The 24,445-nt window shown below is 44.0% G+C and overlaps 1 protein-coding gene across 2 annotated transcripts in view; it reads right to left on the bottom strand.

The window, feature by feature from the left end:
* Positions 1 to 6: 6 nt before the first annotated feature.
* The window catches only part of GRB2 (growth factor receptor bound protein 2), a 312,641-nt gene continuing 288,202 nt past the window's right edge, over positions 7 to 24,445 (bottom strand). For both annotated transcript variants that reach the window (XM_044059839.1, XM_044059840.1), the window contains one exon: positions 7 to 611. In XM_044059839.1, coding sequence (XP_043915774.1) covers positions 426 to 611 — 186 coding nt within the window. In that variant the 3' untranslated portion in view covers positions 7 to 425. The remainder of the gene's footprint in view (positions 612 to 24,445) is intronic.

Below are 24,445 nucleotides of genomic sequence, written 5' to 3'. Positions count from 1 at the left end.
TTCAGAAATTATATTAAAGAGCAATTCAGAAGTTAAGGGCAGATAAATCTGTTGGACAAAAACAATCAATGTTAGAAAAGCAAAACCTGCCCTTTGGTCTGCTTTCTAGCATCTATTACTAACCATTCCTCTGCATAGAGAAAATCAATGGAGGTTTATTTGTAGCACAAGGTGAAGTCATGCACCATTTTCGGAAGGGGAAACTTGGAAAAAGCACACAAGCTGCTGTGGAAATATGTTAAAAAAAGAAATCAAGGTATATTTTGGCATTCTAAGTTATAAAAGTTGAAAAGTTCCATACTGACAGCAAGGTTCAAGACTTCAGTGAAATCTCTTCTCAGTATTAAAATTCATTTCTCTTCCAAGACCCATTTTAGTTTTTCGTTTCTAATGAAAGTTGTAGTTGAACGTAATGTGCAGTTATTTTAGAGGTTCTTGTTAACTGGAGTGACATAGTTTCGAGGGAACATTCCTGTCTGGCCATGGCAGCCTCCTTTCCACCAGTTTGGATCAGCGTCATCCATGACCTGAATAAAGTCACCACGGCGAAATCCCAGCTCACCATCTTCCTGAGGATCAAAGTCAAAGAGTGCTTGTACATACATCGGTTGCTGAAAGGCAAAAAGGATTGCACTGTTAGGTCAGCAGATATACTGTATTTAAATTTTCATTCTATCCTCTATCTAACCCCCATAACATAAAAAGCTTCACTGCTAAAGCTATGCTGCTTAGCACACAAGCATCCTTAACTGCTTTAAAGCAACAACACAGTCTGTACTTGCACAAAAGTGGTCCTTACAATGTTGAGAAAAATCTGGTTAATAAGCCTGCAAAACTCAGGCCACTTGTGTAAGGATACCTAATGTAACAGCTGATGTAAAAGGATCACAAGTAACCATACTTCATAGCTTTGGATGATTCCTGTGTACAAATTCCTCCTCAGCATCAAGATGTTGGTAAGATGCTTGATAGAAAAAGAAGCAAGTACAGCTGTGTACACTTAATGTAGACGTTTGAGTGTATTCACCATTGCAGTCCTGACTATTGGGATTTCCTGGGTCTATATTAAATCAGTGAATGCTTAAAAAAGAGAACGCTGAATTAGCGACCCTTTAAAAGCGAAAGCTTGAAATCCTGAAAATACGGGAACAGAGATTTTTTTCCCAGGAAAAAAAAAACGCTGGGCCGTTTTCAGGACTTTGCCATTTCCTCCACTGTGGTGTGATCTCGGAGTTGGTATATTTAAGTAGGGGGTGTGGGGGTGTGGAGGGAACAGCCCCCCCACTTTTGGTTTTAATTTTTTTTTTTTTTTTTTTTTTGTGGAAGAGAGATTTTTTTCCCTGGGGAAAAATAAAATCGCTGTTCTGTGTGTTCGGGATTCCAAGCTTTCGCTTTGAAAGGGTCGATAAATCATTTGCCATTTTAAGCGTTCGCTGATTTAATATGGACCCCATTTCCTGCCCTGAAAGCCCTCGGTTGGCCCAACTACAAGAGACAAATCTTTCTGGCTCCCAAGCTAGTGGACACTCAGCCCGATGTCAGTATGCTCAGGTATAAAGGTAGCCAGCCTGCATCAGAACACCAGCCTTTTACTGCCCCCCCCCCCAAATTATCAGGAACCCTGGGAAGACTGGAGCTGTCCCAAAGGATAGCCTGGCAGAGGATGAGAAGCCAAAGAAGGGTCTCTTGGCTATGTTGCACAGTCAGAAGGAGCCTATTTGTAGGCTAAAGGGGTAGGAGGGTGGGAAAGAAGACTGCAACAGTGAATACACTAGAACATCTACATTTATGGTACGTGTACACAACTGTACTATGTTCTTAATGTTTCACTGTTGCAGTCCTGACTAGTGGGAAGATTCCCAAAGCAGAAAAAAAGGTGGAAGGATGTCAGGGTGAAGTGGAGATGCCCTGCAGGATAGCAGTGGCAAATCCTGCTCTTCATTTGGAGAAGGATGCTAAATGGCAGTGTGTGGTGGAAGTATGCACAGAGGACCAGGTGGCTGCCTCTAAAATGTCCTTGGTGGGGACCCCCTTGACAAAGGCAGCAGAATTTGCAGTAGCCCTGGTGGAGTGAGATCTAATCCCAAACTGGGGGCACCTTGCTATGAAAGCTATAGCAAAAGTAGATGCAATGGGAGATCCAGTTGGAAATAGTTTGCTTGGAGGCTGGTTTTCCTTTTGCACTAGGGACAAAGGTAATGAAAAGCTGCTCATTTTTTCTCAAAGCTTGTGTGTTATCCAGGTAAAAATGTAGCTGCCTGTGAACTTCCAAGGAATGCAGAATTTTCTCCTCTTTAATTTAAGGGTTGGGGAAGAAGGTTGGAAGCTGGACAGCCTGATTCCGGGAGGTGTCAGAGACCACTTTGGGCAGACCACCGTGGGCATAAAAAGAATGGGTTGGTCCCAACAGAAACCCTATCCTTGTGAAATATAAGAAAAGATTCTTGAAAACTTTTCTATTTTACATTTGTTGACTGGGATAGTCCGATTGGATACATGCCCATTTTAAGCGGAGGCCTGGGGAGAAAAGCTACAAACATACAAACAGATAAAGACAAGCAAGTTACTGTATATGCACAAACATATTGTATTAACATACAAGTTACGGTCTCACATTTCAAGCCTATGAAGAATACAGTTTATATTCAGAAAAATATACAAATATGTTAGTTTCTTTTATCAAACCTATAGGTGGAGCTAAATACAGAGCATCTGCAAAGATGTTACAGTTTCTCTTTTCAAACCTTTTAGTGTAAGAGGTAAGTCGCTGTGAATAAAAAATTGCAGGGATATGGAAATAGATGAGGCTTTAGTCAGGGTTAGAGCAAGGACATAACCAGTGAGTTTTAAAATACTGGATTAGATTCTTTCTGAACTGATTAAGGGAGGGGTTCAGAGTACGGTCAGATGGAAGCGAATTCCAGGTTTTGCCTACTGAATTTGCAAACAAAGATTATCCAGATAGGTTGTTAGCTTTAACAGACTGAACCAAAAGTTTTGTAGTGGAACGAAGTGGCCTAGCGTTTTTGTAAGGATGGATGTTTTTAAGGGAGGGCGTTTTTTCTGGATGGTTAATCACCTTGAATGCTACAGTAAGTTGATTATATTGAATTAGCCTGGGGAGTTCTAGCCATCCTAATAGGTTTAGACTTTGACAATGGGTGTGTCCTGTAAGGAGCTACTGGGGCAAATCTGGCAATTTGCTTGTAGCAGCTAGAGAGTTTGCCGAGATCAGTTTTGTTCAAGTTAGTGAGTTTTAGTGAGGAGTAGAGTTGAAAGCAGATGGGTACAGGCAATGGCAGTTCTAGCTAGAGGGGTGAGAAAAGGATTGTTTTGTACAGGGAGACAAGTTTTTTATTAGCTGTTTTAATAGTTTGGTTTATGGGCATATTATATTTGAGGTTGTTGTCTAGTATAAACACCCAGGAGTTTGGTATACATATACGGTGAGATTATGGTGCCATGGTTAGATGTTATAGCAAACAAAGGCTGAGAGGATTTGCGAGTAGGGGAGAAGAGCAATAGCTTTGTTTTACTAAGGTTTAATATCAGCTGTTGATTAGAGATCCAGTTTTCCACTGTATTAAAGGTTTTATGGGTTAAACCAAGGAGATCTGTAGGGGGTAGAGGCTGAGGAAATCAGGGTGGAGTCATCGGCATATTGCATACAGGTTGCATCTGGCATTACAGTGTGGAGGTCATTGATAAAAAGGGAGAAAAGAAGGGGACCCAATATGGAGCCTTGAGGGACACCAAGTGTAACAGGGGAGAAGGGTGGAGAATCTGTCCTGCCAAAGGACATCCTGCTGTCTTCCACTAAGATAAGATTGAAACCATTGTATGGCATGGCTGTTTAGGGATATTTTATTTAGGGTAAGTAAGAGTAGCTGGTGGTTAACCATGTCGAAGGCCTTGAAAAGACAGAAACAGGGCAGAAGATAGTTTGTTGTTACGGTTGGAATTTATGACATTAGAAAAGGAGAGGAGGGCTGAGGTGCTACTGTGCTGTGGTCTAAACCCATGCTGGGAGTTGGCCAGAAGATTATGTTGAATAGGACAGTGTAAGAGGTGTTTATGGATACACTTTTCCATAATTTTAGCCCAAGGGGAATGGACAGCTATTGGTCTACAGTTCGACAGCTGAATGGAGCTGCCTCCTTTGTGGAGAGGTATGACGTGATATTTTCCAAAGGGGATAGAGGCTACAGTTATGGTTTTGTTTATCAAAAGAGAGAGAAGGTATGCTATAACATCAGCAGCTTTTTGTAGGTAGTCTGCAGGGAGGTGGTCAGCTGAAAGGGGGGTTGGTTTGAGTTTTTTAATTAGGGCTCTAATGAGTGAAGTCGGAACTTTTTGGAAGCTAAAGGAGAGAATGTCATTGGGTTTAGGGGTTTCAGCGTTAGGACACATGAGTAAGTTTGCTAGCCAGGGCCTGAATGGTTTCTGTAAATAAACTGTTGAAGGTGTTGGCAATGGACTCTGGCAATATTTGGGTTGGGGCTGAGGGGGTTGGAGTTGTGGATTGCACTGGGTTGGAGGAGTTTAATACCTGGCCCAGAAATTCTGTGGTTTGTTGTAGTGTTTCTGCTGTAGATGGCAGAAATATATATATTTTTTTGTCTAGTAATATGGATTTTTTTGCATCATTCCTATATTGTCGACATTTGAGTTGATTTTGTAGGGCTTTAGAGGAGCATCAGGTGTTCCAGGCATTATTTCCTTGGATGATCTTCAGTTTGGTTTCTTTAGTGAGCCAAGGGGCAACATTTGTTTTAATTCTAATAGAGCATGCAGGTGCATGGTTGTCAAAGATGGCCAGGAATGTGTTACTGCCTCATCTAGTGGTGGTAGTTTTAGAATTGACCAATTGCATAATTTAAGTTCTTCTAAGAATTTATTAAGGTTGAAGTTTATGCCTAATAGCATACGTTAAGAACTGATCACTTAGATCTTCAGGGAGAGTACCTGACTGGTGCATGTGGTGGGGGCTATTAATTAGTATCCAGTCTAGGATACTTTCTTTCTTGTTAGGCTTGCTGATCCTAGAAGGGGAGGTTATAGTTTGTGTAAAACCATGTAGGTTTACATGGGTGGTTGGGGTCTCTGCAGTGCAGGTGTTCCAATCTAAACTGAGGTCCCCTAGAACAATGTTTTCTTGGGGGGTAGGCATTGGATAGCCAGTAGAAGAGGTCTTCTAGGGTCCCCCGATTTACTACCTGGGGGAGTATAGACACACTATATGTTTATACATTTGTTTTTATTTACTTGTAATTTGGAAATCATAATTTCTGCTTTGTTAAATATAGGTGGTTGAAGGTTGTCTAGAGCAACATTTAGGGTGGTTTTATAGAGAACAGCAACCCCTCCCCCCTTTCCTGGTAGTACAATCTAGCCCGAGTATATTATAACCTAGAGGTAGAATTTCATTATCTGGCGTAGTTGGTTTTAACCATGTTTCTGTGAGGCAAAGTATGTCGGGGGAGTAGGTTGTCAGGAGGGCATGGAAGTTGTGGACCCTATTGCTGAGGCTTTTAATGTTTAAGTGGCAGGTCAATAGTGAGTTGGGGGTGGTCTATTTAGGCTTTATCCTATGTTTGGGCTGTTATGATTAGAGTTGGTGTTGTCTGGGGATGGTGGCCCAGGGTTGGGGTGGATATATCCCCATCAATAGTAAGGGTGTGGGGCAAACTAGCTATGAGCTTTAGAAATATATCAGTTTTTGGTAGTATTTAGTTTTGGTGTTAACCTATCTGGGTAAAACGGGCTGGGTGTTAGCAGGGGTAAAAGTTGGCGTTGATGGACATGAATGAGTGGCAGAAAGGTTTGAAAAGACTGGGGTGGTAGTAAGGCATTTGGGATGGTTGAATCCTATATGGGACTGTTTTTCATAGATGGTGAGAGAATAAAGGAGTACAGGTGGCGTTTTAGAATACTTAGTAAGTAAACCTGTCTGGTTTTAAAGGGGCAGAGGGTAGAGTGTTCGGCTTAAGAGAAGACTCCTTGAAGACATCAACCACTTCCAGAACTGGAGGAATAGGTAAAGACTTGTGTTCTGGCAAGTCCATGAACTCCCTAACCCTCCTCTGACTGTGGGTAATCCTGACCCTCCTGTTGGAAATGCTGTCTCATGGCATGGAGGGTCTCCCCAAAAGTGAACTCCTCTGGTGGAGAGGCAGAAGGGAGGATCTCTTCAGAGTTAGAGTCCTCATATCAAGTGTATGAAGGGGCCCTCTACAGATCCAGAGTCTGGGTCCTCCCCACACACAGTGGGATCCTGATAAATGTCAGACAGATCACCCATTTTCCTTTTATCAGTGGCAAAAGTTTGTCTAGACCTGACAAGAGAAAGTTCTTCTGACAGTTTGATAAGGTCCTGCTGAGAACCCTGTGGAGCCGAGTCAAATAAGCTAACTGGAGGCCCAGGTACCAAAGGCCTCCTTGGAGTGGCTAAGGTCTTAGGCCTATGAGTGTTGGGCACCCTTCATGCCTTTCTCTCGAGGATGCTGAAAATGCACCGGAGCTGTAGTGGGCTGAGGTTTCACTGCAGAGTCTCCAGGCAGTGCCTGCTCTTCAGAAGCCAAGGTCTGCTGAGCAGTCCTGGACCCAACCGATGAGCCGTTGTCGAAGCCTTGTGTGGAAGTGGATGGGAGAGATGGTGGCGGACTCTGAAAGGGTCTTGACAGGGGCCTGAGTCATCCATTCAGGAAGCAAAGGGGACTGCATAGATGCCTCACCTTGTTCAAGAATTACAAGCCTGGAAGGAGAGTTAGGTGGAGATGGTTTGTCATTTGAAGGCCTACACTTCTGTTTCTTATCTTTTTTGCACTTAGGCTGATCAAATTTGGTATGACCGACAGACACCATAAACGATGGTTGATCAGACTGGTGGCTAAGAAATTCTGCAAGAAAATCAGCCCTATGCCTTGACATTTGTAGTATTAAAGAGCGCACAAAAGTGACAGTTCACAACATCATGATTAGGGCCTAGGCAAGTAACAGAGTGAAAGTCTCTGTGTGGGATCAGTTTACCACAATGGAGACAATTACTGACTATCTGACATGAGCAAGGAAAGGAAAAGTTCCCCAACTGGGTACTTATCTGTTCAACACTTCTCTGATATGAACCGACCGACAAACTTGAATGTTGCTTCGGTGGTTCAGGTCTTCCATGGCAAGAAAAGACTGTTGTTCTGATGCAGGCTGGCTACCTTTACATACGAATGCACTGACGTCAGCCTCAGCATCTTCCAGCCTGGGAGCCGGAAAGATTTTTCTCTCGTAGTCGGGCCAACCGTTTCATGGCAGGAAATCCCAATAGGCAGGACTGCAACAGTGAAACACGAACATCAGCCTGCACCATGTTTAGTTTTTCTTTTTTTTTTTTGTGGGATGAGGTAAGCTTGGCAACAAAGGGTTTATCTAATCAGAGATAATGGTATGGAAGAGAAAGGGTCAAGGGCATAAGATACTAGGAGGGTGAGGTTAACCCAAACCCTCACTTTTCAAGCCTGCTGACAACAGAGGTGATGTAGCCAGGAGGCAAACCATACTGCAAAAATTATTCCTCTATTTAAACATCTACTGTACACAAGTGTATTTATACAACTGCACTACATTCATCCTAACGATCACTGATGAGTGCCAATAATAATGCTTGGGAAGGGTATTAATGTGGTAAGTAACCAATTCACATTCCTATTTGATTTCAGAGGTAAATGACACTTTCTTCCTGAACTGCATATGTAACTTATGTCTAGAAAAGGTCCACATGGCTGATTTACAAATGCTTTCTGCAGACACATTTCAGAAAAAAGAAGCTGTAGAAGCTGCTGCTGTGGCAGAGTGAGCTTCAACTTGCCCCTGCAGAGCTTTGCCATGCATAGTGGTTATAACAGATTATGCAATCTGCTGGCCACTCACAGTCTGCGTGGAGACCAACCTGTCTTTCTTCTCTAGCATAAATGAAAAACAGCTGCCTGTTTGCCTGAAAACTTTGGTACTTATTATGGCGTACCTCCTCTAAGTAGCTGTCTCTTTCCCACTTATTCCGAAGCTCTGGGTTAAACAAAAAAAATTGTAAATTAATGGTCTGGTTCAAAGCTGGCTCTGAACCATGGCAGGTACGAAAGGGTGATCTTAAGTGTCATCTTCTCTTACTAGAAGACCATTAAATGTCCTTACAAATATAGAGCTACAGCTCTGAAATTCTTCATGTGGTAACTCATACTAAAGAAAGAGAGTTCCAGGACAGGACTTCAAGAGGAACAGTACTGGGAGGTTTTGGGGTGGGGTGAAACAAAATTTTCCATTATAAACTTAAGGACCAAAGGAGAGGTGACAGTTTTCTTTGTGGCTTCAAGTGAAAAACTAACTGCAGTTCTTTGCTTCACTTCATCGGCAAGCACAATCCTGAGATGTTGAAGTATGCAGAAACACCTTTGTACGGACTTCCAATATTTACACAGCATTTTATTTCTGCTCCTCCAGGTTTCTTCTAGTGAAACACACAGAAATATGGTAGCTGAAAGATAACTGAATAAGACATTGTTAAGAACAAAAAGGCACTTAAAATGTGACTTTTTGCCATCAGAAAGGTTTTTCAAGCCTACAGGAGACATAACCTGGGAAACTTCCCTGCAAACCTTTGTCAACAAAAAGCACAAAACACAAGTGTTTAAAAAAAAAAAAAAACACCTCCTTAACATGGTACTTATCTTTTGAAAGAATTCTCAGACAGGAATCTCTGGGTAATTTCTCGATTAACCGACAATTTACCTGCTATGATGTACATAGTCCTATGACCCCCCCCCCACCACAAAAAAAGATGGTGTGGGTGCATTATCTCTTTTATTCTAGATACAGGTATGAATTACGGTGAAAGGGAAGAGCTGCTTGGCATCCTTGCATCTGCAGACTTCTAGAACGGTTAGACAGACATTTGCCTGTGGCCAGTTCTCATAAATCAGGAATTCAATGCAACAGTGACCTATACAAAGATCACCACAGGTTGTATAACCAAAAAGTACAGTTTTGTACCTACCATAAATGTAGATGTCCGATAGATATGCAACTGCAGTCATAACATATGGGTTGTCCTGCCTCAGGCAGCCCTCGGTCAGCTGAATTCCAAAGTCTGGGTCAGGCGTCGGTTGGTGTCGCCTCCTCTCCGACGTCACAACGGCTGGAGTATAAAGGCATCGGCCGACGCCATCTTCTTCAGTGTTTCTTGCCCCAGATGTCAGGTGCCCACTTAGGAAGGCTAAATTTGGTAAATGGATAAAAAATAATCCCAAGCATGCACAACAGTAATAAACAGATACACCATAGGAGATACCCCAGCTGAAGGGAAGAGGGGTAGGGACCCAAAAAGAAGGATACAGAGGGGTAGGAGGGTGGGAAAATCCGACTGCAGTTGCATATCTATTGGACATCTACATTTATGGTAGGTACAAAACTGTACTATATCCTTCAAGAATGCAACTGCAGTCATAACATATGGGTTGAATACCATAGCCAAGCTGGGGGTGGATGGAACTATAAGGATGGTGTAGCTATAATCCCCTGCAGGACTGCCGAAGCAAAGCCTGCTCGGGATCTGGAGTATAATGGCAGGTGGTAGTGCTTGGTAAATGTATGCACGGAGCTCCATGTAGCAGCCTCTAAAATGTCCTTTGTTGCCACTCCTCTTAGGAAAGCTGTGGAAGTGGCTATAGCTCTGGTGGAGTGTGGCCTAATATTGGCTGGCACACCTTTTCCATGAAAAGAATAGCAAAATCTGATGCAGTGTCCAATCCATTTTGAAATTGTTTGTTTGGAGATTGCCTTTCCTTGTACTCGAGCAGCATAGGCTACAAACAGCTGGTCAGAATTTCTGGTGGCCTTAGTTCTGTCCAAGTAGTAGCATAGTTGTCTGTGTACGTCCAAAGTATGCAGTAGTTTTTCCCCCCTATTTTGAGGAATGGGGAAGAATGTAGGCAGATGAATAGCTTGATTTAGAGACACCCTGGAAATAACTTTTGGCATGAATGTAGGATTGGTTCTTAGGGAGACTCTGTCTTGATGAAAAATGAGGAAGGGGGGCACTGCCATGAGTGCCTGTATCTCCGAAACTCTTCTTGCAGAAGTGACCGCCAATAAGAAGGCCGTCTTCCATGAAAGAAATTGCATTTCTGAGGATGCTGCTGGCTCAAAGGGAGGATGAGTTAGTTTTTCCAACACGTAGTTGAGGTCCCATGCAGGTACTGGCTGTTTTCTGGGAGGCTTGATATTCTTTATCCCTCTTAAAAACTGTCTTAGCAGAGGATGCGAAAACACTGGAGGGTCACAGTTGTATTTTGCTGAGATTGCTGAGGTATGAATCTTTATTGAGGAGTATGAGAGTCCAGTATGAAATAGTTCTGCCAAGTATTCCAATATCTGAGGAATACTCAGTAGTTCTGTGTCCTGACCCTTTTTGGCATTCCAGATGCTGAATCTCTTCCACTTGGCTGAATAGGTTTTTCTGGTGGAAGGTCTGCGTGCTTCCAGCAAGATCTCGAACAGATTTGGAAAGAGAGTTAGGTGTTGAAGTCATGGAAGTCTCCAGGCTGTCAGATGCAATGTTTTCAGGTCTTGATGTACAGTCCTGTAATTGTGTTGCGTTAGGAGCAGGGGCCATAGGGTCAGAGGCCATGGTTTGGTCCGAGTTATGGTCAATAGCAGTGGGTACCAGTGTTGCCTTGGCCAGTCTGGAGCTATCAAGATGCCTGTTGGTTGTTCTGTTTTTATTTTCAGTATCACCTTGGTCAGCAGAGGCAGAGGAGGGAATGCATACATTTTTAGAGAATTCCAGCTGAAGGAGAGAGCATCCGTTTTCCAAGCTAGAGGGTGGTGAGTCCTTGTGCAGAACTTTTCCAGGTGATGATTTAAGTGGGAAGCAAAAAGATCTACGTTCGGTATTCCCCATGTCCTTGTCAGTTGAGAGAAAATGTGAGGGTGCAACATCCATTCGTGTGGATCCATGAAATTTCTGCTCAGATTGTCCGCCAGTACATTGTCCTTGCCTGGTACAAACTGGGATTGTAAGTGTATGTTCAGGCTCAGGGATTTTTCCCAGAGAAGCATTGTTAGTCTGCAGAGGGGATAAGAATGAGTGCCTCCCTGCTTGTTTATGTACCACATGACAGTGGTGTTGTCTGTCCTTATTAGCAGATGTCCTTCTTGTAGTGATTTTTCGAAAGTCTCGATGGCATGTATCACTGCCAACATCTCCTTTTGGTTTATGTGCAGATGCCTTTCCTTTGGCGTCCATAGACCTTGAATGCATCTGCCCTCCATGTGCGCCCCCATCCATGGTCTGAGGCGTCTGTTGTGATCATTTGGCCTGCTTGAGGTCTGTTGAAAGACATGCCTTTGTTTAGTTGACTGGCTTGAGCCCACCATAGAAATTCCTTCTGCAGGCATGGAATAAGTGGGATTATGTCCTCTAGGCTGTTGCTGTGTTGAGACCATAAGTTTTTTAAACACCATTGCAGCTTTCTCATATGAAGTCTTGCCAAAGGTATCAGAAGAATACAAGATGCCATGAGACCCAGGGCCTACAGGATTTTCCTTGCAGTCAGCTGGGAAAGCTTTTCTAGGCCTTTGAAGTACTCTGGTAAATGCTGCTGTTTTTCCTCTGTGAGGTAGGCCATTTGTCCAGTTTGGCTCCTAGGAATGTAATCTGTTGGGATGGTAGTAATTTTGACTTCTGAATGTTGACTGTGTATCCCAAGGCCTGCAGTAGATGCATGACATAGTCCAAATTCCCTTTTAAGGTTTGTTTGTTGTCTGCTTGTATGAGGCAGTCGTCCAGGTAGGGGTATATTTGAATCCCCTGCTGTCTGCAGTGTGCCACTACTGATGCCAGGCATTTCGTGAACACTCTGGGCGCAGTAGACAAGCCAAACGGCAATGCTGAGAATTGATAATGCTCTGTTCCTGCAAGAAATCTGAGGTATCTTCTGCAGCTTTGTCTGATTGGGACATGCAGGTATGCCTCCTTGAGGTCCAGAGTGACCAGCCAAGACCCCTTGCCCAGCATGGGAAGAAGTTGCTGCAACATCAGCATTTTGAACTTTGGCACAATGAGGAAAGTGTTTAGATTTGACAAGTCCAGTATGGGTCTCCATTTGTTTTATTTTCTTGGAACAAGGAACAGTCTTGAATAAAATACCTGGCCTTGCTCCTGAGGAGGAACCCTTTCTATTGCTTTTATACTTAATAGCTTGGAAACTTGAGAGAGTGCCTCTGCCCTTTGATGATGTGGCAGGTTTGGCATGCCTTGTCTTATTGGTAATGTGTGGAAGTGGAATCTGTAGCCTTTGTCTATCAAATCCAGAATCCAATTGTCTTTGGTTAAGATATGCCAGTTTTGTGAGAATAAGGCTAATTTTCCGCCCAAAGGTGCTTCTCTTTGAACCTTTGTAGGCCGTACGTACGAAAGTGAAGTCATTGTGATTGTCCCTGTGGTGCAGCTGAACTGTCTGCGCCACTTCTTTGATTTGGAGGTTGCCATTGGCGGCCCCTGTAAGATCCTCGGTATTGCCCTCTACCCCTGGCTCGTCTGCTTTTTCCCCTTTGAAACTTGTCAGAGCCGGGGAAGGACCAATTCTTTGAGGGCCAGTTTCTGCTGAATCTGGGTGGCTGAACCTGAAGGAAATCCTTGACTGTCTGTACTGACTTTGCTTTTTCCTCTATGGATTTCAATACATCTTGTGCAGTAGCACCAAAAAGCTTTTGTTTCTCCAAAGGTGCATCCAGTAACTTTAACATGGTCAGGCAAAGATTGATCCTTCAACCAAGCATGTCTACGTATTACAGCCCCAGTCATAGCTGCCCTACATGAAGCTTCCAGTGCATCATAACCACACTGCAGAAAATGGTTATTAACCTGCTGAGTGTTATGTATATGATCCTGCAGTGCCTTTTTATCAATAGGCTCAGAAGAGGCTACCTTTTTCTGTAAATCATCCAGGAGAAAATCTTGGTACTGAAACATGTGAAAAAGGCAGTTAAGAGACTTCATGGCTAGGGTAGTAGAGGTATATACTTTTTTACCCCATCTCTCCAGGGACCTTGCTTCTCTGTCAGCTGGCAGTGGGTTTTTGGCAGAGGAGGAAGCCACTCTCTTGGGGCCCTGTGAAATAGTTTCTAGATCCACAGAGTGGGCCTTAAAAAGGTGCTTGTGAGCGTCAGGGACCCTATAATATCTGTCCGGCTAGACAGGAGCAGGAGGAAGAGAGTCAGGGTTGGCACTGGAGTCAGAGAAAACATCATCCAAAACATCCATAACTGGAGGGATAGCCAAAGGTCTGTGCTGGGGGAGCTTGAGGAAAGTACGTAGCCTTTTCCTGAAGTCAGAGAATTCCTGACCCTGCCATTGAAAATGTTCCCTCATGGAATGCAGAACTTCCCCAAATGAGAAATCCTCTGGAGGGGAGGCAGAGGGAATAGATTCCTCAGCATCAGAGTCCTCGTAGGCCTGGAAGGGTTCTTCTTGAGTGTCAGAGTGCTCAGAATCCCCAGAGGCTTCATCCAAGGAGAGGTCGTCCGCCTGCTCAGTTCTAGGCCTTTTCTCTGCAGGTGGCTGAGAACCCCTGTCCAGATGAGACTGAGACCCCCTGATAAGGGAAATAAGATCTGCAGCCAGAGGCATGATCTGCTTATCAGAAGGGGCCTGGGCAGGTTTAGGATGGGCCTTGGCCTGACTGGCGTCCTTAGCACGTGCAAAGGTCTTGATGGACATGGAAACAGGAGGTCTAGCAGCCCCACGTGCAGGCGTTACCTTGTCCACAGGAATGGTGTCGGGTAGATCCAGAACTTCGGTTTCCGGAGGAAAATCAACAACCAGCACTGGAGAGATCTCCGACACCGAAGGTCGTGTTAGGGATGTGTCGTCGGCCTGGAGCGGTAGATTTACCACTTCCGAAGGAGCCGGAGTGCTAGCAGAGGATTTAGGAGAAACATCGGTAGCGGACGCGGGCCGAGGATGTCGGTCCCGGTCCTTGCGTTTTTTAGCAGATTGGGTTGTCGGTTGTTCCGACGGCATGATATACGCAAAAGATTCACCGAAGTCCTCGGCGAATTCTGCCCGGCGCCTGAGAGTGCGCTTATTAAAGCGGGCACAGGCAGCACAGGCCGAGATGTCGTGGTCTGGGCCCAGGCAGGGAAGGCAGTGAGAATGGAAGTCCTTATGAGGTATTTGTTTACCACAAGACAAACAATTATTAACTTTCTCAATTTGTTCTGACATCGGCTGAGGCAAGAATAAATGTTCCCCAACGGGGTACTTAGCCTTTTGATTACTTCGGTACTGAAAACACAGGAGCTGACCGACCGGCACTTGCGAACTGCTTCTGCTTCGGGCACTGCGCGGCAAGAAAGACTGAAGATGGCGTCGGCCAATGCCTTTATACTCCAGCCGTTGTGATGGAGAGGAGGCGACACCAGCCGACGCCGGACCCAGACTTTGGAATTCGGCCAACCGAGGGCTGCCTGAGGCAGGACAACCCATATGTTATGACTGCAGTTGCATTCTTGAAGGACATCAGGGCTACAAGGATGAGTTTTTTTCCACTACTTTTACTTTTAGAAGGACTCATGGAAGAAGGGGGCAGACCCCTCATCCAGTGTGCTAAAAAGGAATCAACTACTCACATATCCCTTTATGAAGTATGAAGAAAACCTGTTGAGCTGGTGAATGAGAAATGAAGCTAACAGGTCTACCTCCAGGACTCCATTTCTGAGTCAGACTGTTACACATACTGAACTCTAGAATTCATTTGTGAAGCCATTCTGTGGACCTGTTTGCCAGTGCAAGGAAATGATGGCCAAGGCAGGGTACCTAGAATTCAGATCATCACAGCCAGTCTGCAGTTTGAAAATACTGAGTCCCCCCTCCTGCACAAGGTCTGCTGATGTACAATACATCTTTGATGTAGCATGTCCAACTACTTCTAGGACCTCTGGCTTCCGAAAAACCCCGAACACATGTAGCTCAATCATCAAAGATAGCATCACTTTAACAATGATATGCTTAGCAATGAACAACAAAACTATAAAATAAACTGGCCAGGACACTTGCTTATTAAAACACATTATAGACTAGCGCCTCGGCTCTCAAGCCTTCATGGAGTACAAAACATAAAACATTTATGTTTTGTACTCCATGAAGGCTTGAGGGCCAAGGCGCTAGAGTCTATACGGTGTTTTAATAAATAAGTGTCCTGGCCAGTTGCTGATTTATTTAATGATATGCTTAGCTCTATGTCTTGGTATTGTCACCTTCCCAGAGATCTCAGGGGCCCTTGCAGGAGCCCCCACAAAGTCTGATGCACATGCAGTCAGGGTTTGGAATCAGGAGCAGGGTTAATAATGGGGTTGCCCGGCCTGGCATGTACCTATGATGACTACTATCTGAACTCCCTCAACATATTTTCAATTCTGGTGAAAACAGAAGAAGTCACTTTATCAAGTGAGTGGCAAATTCCTCAAGTAAAAACAGATCTTTCTCATGTCCAGCAGGGCTAGGTGGAGCACAAGGACACAAACTGGCATAAACTAGCATGCTTTAAGATGGTTTTGTCAACACGGAGATCTCTTATAAAAACATGCTCATCAATGAGCTCTTTCCTGGTTGAGGGTACAGTTTTACTTGGTGATAACCAACAATATCACAAGTTCTTGCGAGGTGGAACAAGAATGGACTTTAACTTACTTGAGGGAGATAATTAAGCTGTATAGGTGCATACTACTGTGACCCAGGGCCTTAGTTAGCTTTACCTGAGTGGGAATCTCTAAAAGGCAACTATAAAGACGAGCACAAACTTGAATGCTCTTCAAACAAAGTGGGTAAAGGCTAAGATTAAGCATCTAGTCCTTGCCATCAGAATAGTGGGCAACTCAAAGGGCAAGAAGGTGAATTGGAAATTCTCCATCCCTGTCACAAACCTTAGGAAGCTCCTGCATTCCATGTAAATGAGGATCATAACTAATCTTGCAAGAGGAAGGCAGGACTGTGATGCTAGCGTTTTGAACATTTTTATACTAAATATTTTGTTTACTCTCTGGACAGTTCCCAAATAAATATTGAAAGCCATTTCTTAGTGACCAGGACCCCTCCCCATTGCTCTGCTGCAGAGGTACTTTACTGTGCAAAGGGAGCATTCCCATGGGTGGACTCTTTGAATCCTTATATAATCACTTCTCTTATCAGAGGTCTATGTTCAGGTCAAACAACGTTTCTTTTGGGGAGGGGAACAGAAAAAAGAAAAGAACAACCTTTTTCATAGAAGATGCAAGGGGGGGGGGCATGGCAGTAAGAAAGCACTGAGACTGGAAACACTCTCCCTACCTTGGTCCCTGCATCCTTTTAGTCTTTTTCATATGCTTTCTGAAGTTTAAACTGCTCAACCTGAAACCATTTCCTACAAAAAAAAACACAGCAGGAAAATCTTAGTTATGTTTAGGAAATGTGAACCAACTGTTTGGAGTTTTATTCTTTTTTTCCCAGTTGTTTTAACACTGCATGAAACTCAGGTCCAGTGCAGCATTAATAAGTTCTTCTACATCATCTTTGCAAGGTTTAAATCCTCAGCCATACTTGTCTTCTGAAATCCCTGTGGCAGAGTCAGCCAGTCTTGTGCAGGCATCTACAGAATCCATATCACATTTAATTACATACATACTGACTCTGATGCCAATGCGAGACACAAAGGTCCTTGGCTTCAGGGCTGCATCCTGGATCTCCTCCATCATGTCTTCCATTCACCTATCAGCATCCTGATAATGAAAGCATATGGGTTTGGCAGTTTACAACTCTTATTTCCAAAGACACACACAAGTTCTTTTCATTTGCCACTGGAAACCGTTATTGGTTGGAAAGCACCAGGCTGATGACTAACCCTGCTACTGGTGTTCAGTGAAGGTATCACAGTCTGCAAGTTTTTTTTTTTTTTTGTTTTTTGTAAATAGGGGTATATGAAATGTCCTTGCCTCTGCAAAATCTATCTGGCTTCCTAATAGTAAAGAGGTCAAGTCCAGTTTCAATAAGTCATTATTAAAAGAGTTCCAGAACTTGAAAGATTTGAGGCGGTCAGCTCTAGGCTCCTCCATACGCAGCAATTCTCAATACTTTTACTAGGTGCCTGATAATTCTTCTGCATGCCCCCCACCAACAAACATTTAAAATATTACTTCATTACACTGAAGGTCTCCATGAAGGTGGTACCCTTAGGGAAGAAACAGAAGAAAGTGATGGCTACTTATCGAAACTTAAGTCGGGAAAAAGAGGCCTGCCTCCTCCTCACTGTACAAGTTGGAAAACTCTCTGATTAAGGTTCTCTTCTGAAGACAGATGGCTCTCCCAATACAGATGTTATGACATGCACCATCTGCCAAGCTGCAACATTTTTCAGGGAAGTATCTACAATCAAAAATGGATTGGGGGGGCAAAGGAGCAGCTATGGGGTCATTCACTGGAAAAGCATCTCTCAGCTTTCACTCTTTCAAATGTGTCAGTCTTGCTCCCCTTACCTGAAGTATTGAGCTGTTGAAGTAAAAGGGAGATGTTATTAGGGGAAAGAATGTATCCTCCTGAGACCTGCGCTTGTCAGTGTCTCTCTTCAGTTGCTGAGAACTGGTAATCGAATATGACAGCAATATCTTTTACAGCTTGACAAACTGCTATTATGCAGCCTCCCTCTGAAGGGGCAATGACAGTAAGGGAAGGACAACAGAGCAGTTGCTAGAGCCAGGGTCACATAAGAATGCACTTCAATACAGCCAGTGGCATTAGAACCTTGTGGGGCTATTGGGGATCACTGACGTTTTACGTTCACTGCCTCTATTAACTCTTCAAAACTATTTGGGCTTATGAATGTTGTGGTGGTGTATCAATTTTATATTTACAAACATCACTAGAGGAAGGTTCTTTTGTAGAGAATGGGATGGACACAGAAGCTTTTTGCATTCAAGAATGATCTAGAGGTTGTGTGCTCATGAAGTAGTAAGGTTTTCTTGTTTAAAAAATGGTTTATTCAGAAGAGGACACTTGGTAATAGTTACCTAAAGCAGAAAAGGCGTCTAAGGTGACTGTCCCTGTGATTCAATTTCTTGTATACACATCTGTCTGGTTATCTCTCTCATTGATGTCACTGGATTAGACATTATCTGTGAAACTGGAAATGCTTGCCTGTGGCTAGAAGAAACAATACGAAGGTGCATCTGTGCAAAGGTACTGTGTATATGCATACTCTTGTACCATTGTTTTGGGCTTTTACTTATTACCATCCACTCAGATTTCCAAATATCTGAAATTCCCCTCTATAAGGCTCACTCTTCTACCACACTGTGGTTTCACCAGCATCAGTAAGCATAAGCACCATACAAATACATTGCTGTCAGACACACTACATTCTTCTAAGAAGGAAACACATGAAATTTTGCAGTAATGCTCAATGTAAATACTACAGACGAAGCTTAATTACATGTAAGTAATAACCAACAGGTTATCATCAAATTCTTGTCCTAAATACAAAGTGCAGTGGTGGGAGGGTACTTCTACTGTTACCGGACTCTTGCCCTTGAATAAAGTACAGTTGTGTACACTTACCATAAATGTAGATGTTAGAGTGTATCCACTGTTGCAGTCATTACATTTGGGTTATCCTGCTGGCAGGTTGCCCTCAGTCGGCCTGAATTCCAAAGTCCTGGGTCCTGCGTCGGTTGCTGTCGCCTTTGCCCTGACGTCAGGTCGTCAGGGGTATAAAAGATGCAGCAGACGCCATTTTCTTCAGTTTTTCTTGACCCAGATGTCAAGTGCCCCCAAAAGGGTAGGCTAAAAATATGTAAATAAAACATACATGCACCAAAATAAGCTTTACCTTCATCTATAAGCAAATACACCACCTAGGTTGTATAGATTAGGGAAGTAAAGATAAAAAATAAGGGGGATAGTGGGTGGGTAACCTGGACTGCAACAGTGAATACACTCGAACATCTACATTTATGGTAAGTGTACACAAAGTACAGTTTTGTACCTACCATAAATGTAGATGTTCGAGTGCTAATACAGCTGCAGTCATAACAGATGGGTTCTCCTGCCGTCAGGCGGGTCCTCGGTTGGCCGAATTCCAAAGTCTAGGTCCGGCGTCGGTTGTCGTCGCTTTGTTTCCTGACGTCAGTGCGACAGGGGTATATAAGACACAGCCAACGCCATTTTCTTCAGTCTTTCTTGCCCCAGATGTCAGGTGCCCCCAGAAGGAAGGAAGGCAATATATATATATATATATATATATATATATATATATATATATATATATATATATATATATATATATATAAAATATATAATCATGCATTGCAATATAATCAAAAACCAGTAGTTGCAAGCAAATACACCATAGAAGGATAACCCAATCAAGTTGTAAGATGAGGAGTTAGCCACTAGGTCTGTACCCAGAGGGGAAGGAGGGAGGGAAACCTGGACTGCAGCTGTATTAGCACTCGAACATCTACATTTATGGTAGGTACAAAACTGTACTATGTTCATACAGCTGCAGTCATAACAGATGGGTAGAATCCCAAAGCTACGCACAGGGTGGTAGGCACTAGGTGGAACTGGGAGGAGCCAGAATGCCCTGCAACACAGCAGTGGCAAAGCCTGCTCTAGTTTTGGAGTATAAAGGTAGGTGGTAGTGTTTAGTGAAGGTATGCACAGAACTCCAAGTGGCTGCCTCCAAAATATCTTTGGTAGGGACTCCTCTGAGGAAGGCTGCAGAGGTAGCTGTGGCCCTTGTGGAGTGGGATCTGATGCCTGCAGGTACAGATTTACCATGAAAGGAGTAACAAAACCGTATGCAGTGGCCTATCCATTTTGAAATTGTCTGTTTGGAAATTGGCTTCCCTTGAGCTCCTACAGCATAGGACACAGAGTTGTTCTGATTTCCTGAAAGGCTTTGTTCTGTCCAAATAGTAACGTAGCTGTCTATGGATGTCTAAGGAATGTAGCAGCCTTTCCCCTTTGTTTTGAGGATTGGGGTAAAAGGTAGGTAAGTGCATGGCCTGATTTAATGCTACCCTGGATACTACCTTAGGCATAAATGACGGGTTGGTTCGCAGGGAAACCCTGTCCTGATGGAAGATGAGAAAGGGCTGCACAGCCATGAGGGCTTATAGTTCCGAAACCCTACAAGCTGAGGTAATGGCCAGAAGGAAAGCTGTTTTCCAGGACAAATCTTGCAAATCTGTTGAGGCAGCTGGTTCAAAGGGAGGCAATGTTAATTTTTCTAGAATGTAATTAAGATCCCAGGCTGGTATTGGTTGTTTCCTTGGAGGTCTTATATTCTTAGCCCCTCTGAGGAACTGTCTTAAGAGTGGGTGGGAGAATAAGGGTGGATCGGTGTTGTATTCTGCAGAAATGGCTGAGGCATGGATTTTGATGGAGGAAAATGAAAGTCCACTGTTCAACAGCTCAGCTAGATACTGCAATATCTGGGGTAAATTCAGTTTTCTAGGATCCTGGCCTTTTTTCTCATTCCAAGCGCAAAACCGTTTCCATTTTGCGGAGTAAGCCTTTCTAGTAGATGGCCTTCTGGCCTCCAAAATGACATCCTGGACCTCCTTGGAGAGTAGGGTCTGTTGTGGTGTTAAGGAATTTTCCATGCAGCCAGACTGAGTGTTTTCAGCTGACTGTGAAGAGTTTTGTAGCTGTGCTGAGTCAGCAGAAGAGGCATTAGAGGTAGGGTCCAGGGAGGAGAATGTGTTAGGCTCCTCAGGAGTGGGTACCAGTGTTGTCTTGGCCAGTCTGGAGCAATCAGTATCATCTTCGGTCTGTCTGCTCTTGCATTCAAGAGCACCTTGGGCAGAAGAGGCAAAGGTGGGAAGGCGTAAACTGTCCGTGTTGCCCAACTGAAAGAAAGGGCGTCCACTCTCCAGGCCTTTGGATGGAATGTCCTTGAGCAGAATTTTGTCAATTGATGATTCCTGTGGGAGGCAAAGTGATCTATGTCTGGCCTTCCCCACGCTTGGATTATCTTTGTAAACACTTGAGGATGCAACTTCCATTCGTGCGGGTCTGTCACATTTCTGCTTAGATTGTCTACCAGCGTGTTTTCCAAACCTGGCAGGTACTGTGCTTGAAGTTCGATTTGCCATTCCAGAGCCAAGTTCCAAAGTGACATGGCCAGCCTGCACAGGGGGTACGAATGTGTTCCTCCTTGTTTATGTACCACATTACTGTGGTGTTGTCTGTTCTTATCAATAATTGCCCTGGATGCAGGAGGTCCTTGAAAGCTGTAATTGCATTTATCACTGCTAGCATTTATTTTTGATTGATGTGAAGGTGCTTTTCCTTTTGGGACCATTTGCCCTGAATGCACCTGTCTGTCATGTGTGCCCCCCAGGTGTAGTCTGAGGCGTCTGTTGTGATGACTTGATTTGCTTGAGGCTTGCAGAATGGTAGACCTGTGTTTGTTTGGCATGCTTGGGCCCACCATAGAAATTCCTTTTGCAAACATGGGATTAGTGGTATTATTGTTTCCAAACTGTGGCTGTGTTGAGACCATAGGTTTTTTAGGTACCATTGAAGTTTCCTCATATGCAACTTTGCACATGGGATTAGAAGAATGAAAGATGCCATGAAGCCCAGAGCCTGCAGGATTTTCCTTGCAGTTAGCCTGGTACAATTTGCTAGTATTTTGAAGTACTGAGTTAGTTGCCCCTGTTTTTCTGACGTAAGATAGGCCATCTGGGTGTGTGTGTCCAAGTTGGCACCCAGGAAAATTATTTTTTGAGATGGTGTTAGCCTGGATTTCTCTTTGTTGACTGTGTATCCCAGAGAATTCAATAACCGTGTTACATAAGCCAGATGTTCCAGAAGTATGCGTTTGCTGTCCGCTTGGATCAGGCAATTGTCCAAATAAGGGTAAATTTGTATCCCTTGAAGTCTGTAGTAGGCAATTACTGATGCCAGGCATTTCGTGAATACTCTGGGCGCAGTAGATAAGCCAAAGGGCAATGCAGAGAATTGACAGTGGATTGAACCTGCAAGAAATCTAAGGTATCTTCTGCAGTTTTGTCTGACTGGGACATGCAGGTATGCCTCCTTGAGGTCCAATGTTACCAGCCAAGACTCCTTGCCCAGCATGGGAAGAAGCTGCTGTAAGGTGAGCATCTTGAATTTTGTGCAGTAGAAATGTGTTTAGGGTGGATAAGTCCAAAATGGGTCTCCAATCGGTTCCCTTCCTTGGTACCAGGAATAGTCTGGAATAAAAACCTTGACCTTGTTCATGAGTAGGTACCTCTTGAATAGCTTTCATATCCATGAGCTGTGAAATTTGTATTTGAGCCTCTGCCCTTTGATTGTGTGGCAGGTTCGGCATGCCTCTCATTTTTGGAAGAGTGCGAAAATGAAATCTGTAGCCTCTGTTTATAATGTCCAGGATCCATTTGTCTGTTGTGATAATATGCTAATTTTTTCAAAATAATGCCAGCTTTCCTCCCAAGGGTGCTGCCAGCTGAGACTTGCTTGGCATGCAAAGGGGAAAGTCATTGGGTTTGTTTCCTGTATTGTTGTGCACTGTCTTCGCCACCTCTTGGTGCTGGAGTTTACCATTGTCTGCCTCTATATGATCCTTGAGATTGTCCTCTGCCCCTTGTGCGCCTGTATCTACCTCTTTGGGGCTTGTCCGTGGCTGGAAAGGACCAGTTTTTTGAAGGCCAATTTCTGCTAAAACGTGGTGGTTGTACCTGTAGAAAAGCTTTGACAGTTTGCATAGATTTAGCTTTTTCTTCCATTTTCCGTAGTATCTCCTCAGCATTAGTACCAAATAATACATCCTTTTGTAAAGGAGCATCTAGTAGTTTAGCTTTAACATGATCAGGCAAGGTTTGTTCCCTAAGCCAGGCATGTCTACGAATGACTGATCCTGTAACAGCAGCTCTACTTGAGGCCTCTAGAGCATCATAGCCACATTGTAAGGTGTGTTTACCCACTTGTTCTGCACTATGCATCATATCCTGCAACTCCTTCAAATCTGGTTGTTCAGGTTGTGACATTTTATTCCTTAATTGTGATAACAGTAACTGCTGATATTTAAGCATATGGAACTGACAATTTAAGGCCCTCATGGCTAGGGTGGCCGAGGTATATACCTTTTTTCCCCATCTTTCTAAGGATCTAGACTCTCGGTAGGTAATGGATTCTAAGCAGTAGAGGCCTTCATTACCTTGGGGCCTTGAGAAATGGTTTCAGGGTCAGCATTATGGCTTTTGTAAAGAAATTGGTGTGAGTTAGGAACTCTGTAGTACCTATCAGGCTTGACTGGGGCAGGAGGCAGGGAATCCGGATTAAGGCAAGCCTCCGAATAAACATCATCAAGTATGTCCAAGACAGGAGGTATCGCCAGAGGTCTGTGCTGAGGTAGCAAAAGAAATTCCCCAAGTCTTTTCTTGGAATCTGAAAAATCTTAGCCTTCCCAATGGAAGTGTTCCCTCAAGGTATGCAAGGTTTCCCCGAAAGAAAAATCCTCTGGGGGAGATACAGAAGGAATGGACTGCTCTGCATCAGAATCTTCAAAAGGGGAGTATGAGTGTTCCTCTTCATCAGAATGTTCTGAAATAATGGAGCCCTGGTCAGAAGAGGGAGAATCTTCCTCCACTCTGGGTCTCTTGTCCGGAGGGAGTTGGGAACCCCTGGATAAGAGTAATTAAATCCTCAGCCATTTTGAGCATCTGCTTTTTAGGCATGGGACCTGGAGATGGGCCTTGTGCAACAGGCCTCTTGGGATGCATGGCTGATTTGGACTTAGTAAAGGCCTTTATGGAAAAGGAAGATGAGGGTCTGAAGACACCATGGGTGGAAGTGGACCTGTCCACATTAAGAGGCTCAACACTCACAGTGGCTTCGGTAGCTGTAGTCAGGGTATGGGCCGAGGCACCTGCGGTCTCGGTTACAGAAGACACCGCCAGAGAAGTGTCGGTAGTCAGGGGCTGCGTAGGCGCCTCGCTGAGAACCGGACCACGTGTAGCTGGTTTTGGCTTCGTGTCGGTCTTTGTCCTTGCGTTTTTTGGACAAAACGGTAGTCGGAGTCTCCGACGACATTTTATAATCAAAAGCTTTACCAAAAAAGTGCTGGGCGAACTCCACCCGACACTTAATAGTGCGTTTATTGAAAGTAGCACAAAAGCGACAGCCCGAGACGTCGTGGTCTGGGCCTAAACAAGGTATACAGAGGGAATGGAAATCCTTATGCGGTATTTGCTTCCCACAAGAAATACAATTGTTAACTTTGTCTGACATCGGTCTGAGGCAAGAAAAGTTTCCCCAACGGGGTACTTAGCTTTAAAGAAGACTTCGGTTTCCAAATTTTCGTAATTTCAGGAGCTGGCCGACCGGCACTTGCAAACTGCTTCTGCTTCGGGCACA

This window comes from Protopterus annectens, unplaced genomic scaffold (genome assembly GCF_019279795.1).
Source record: "Protopterus annectens isolate FY-2018-M unplaced genomic scaffold, PAN1.0 ctg31265_obj.part0, whole genome shotgun sequence".
NCBI lineage: Eukaryota > Metazoa > Chordata > Ceratodontiformes > Protopteridae > Protopterus > Protopterus annectens.
Note: the sequence above shows the minus strand (reverse complement) of the source record. Positions and strands in the feature narration are given on the sequence as shown.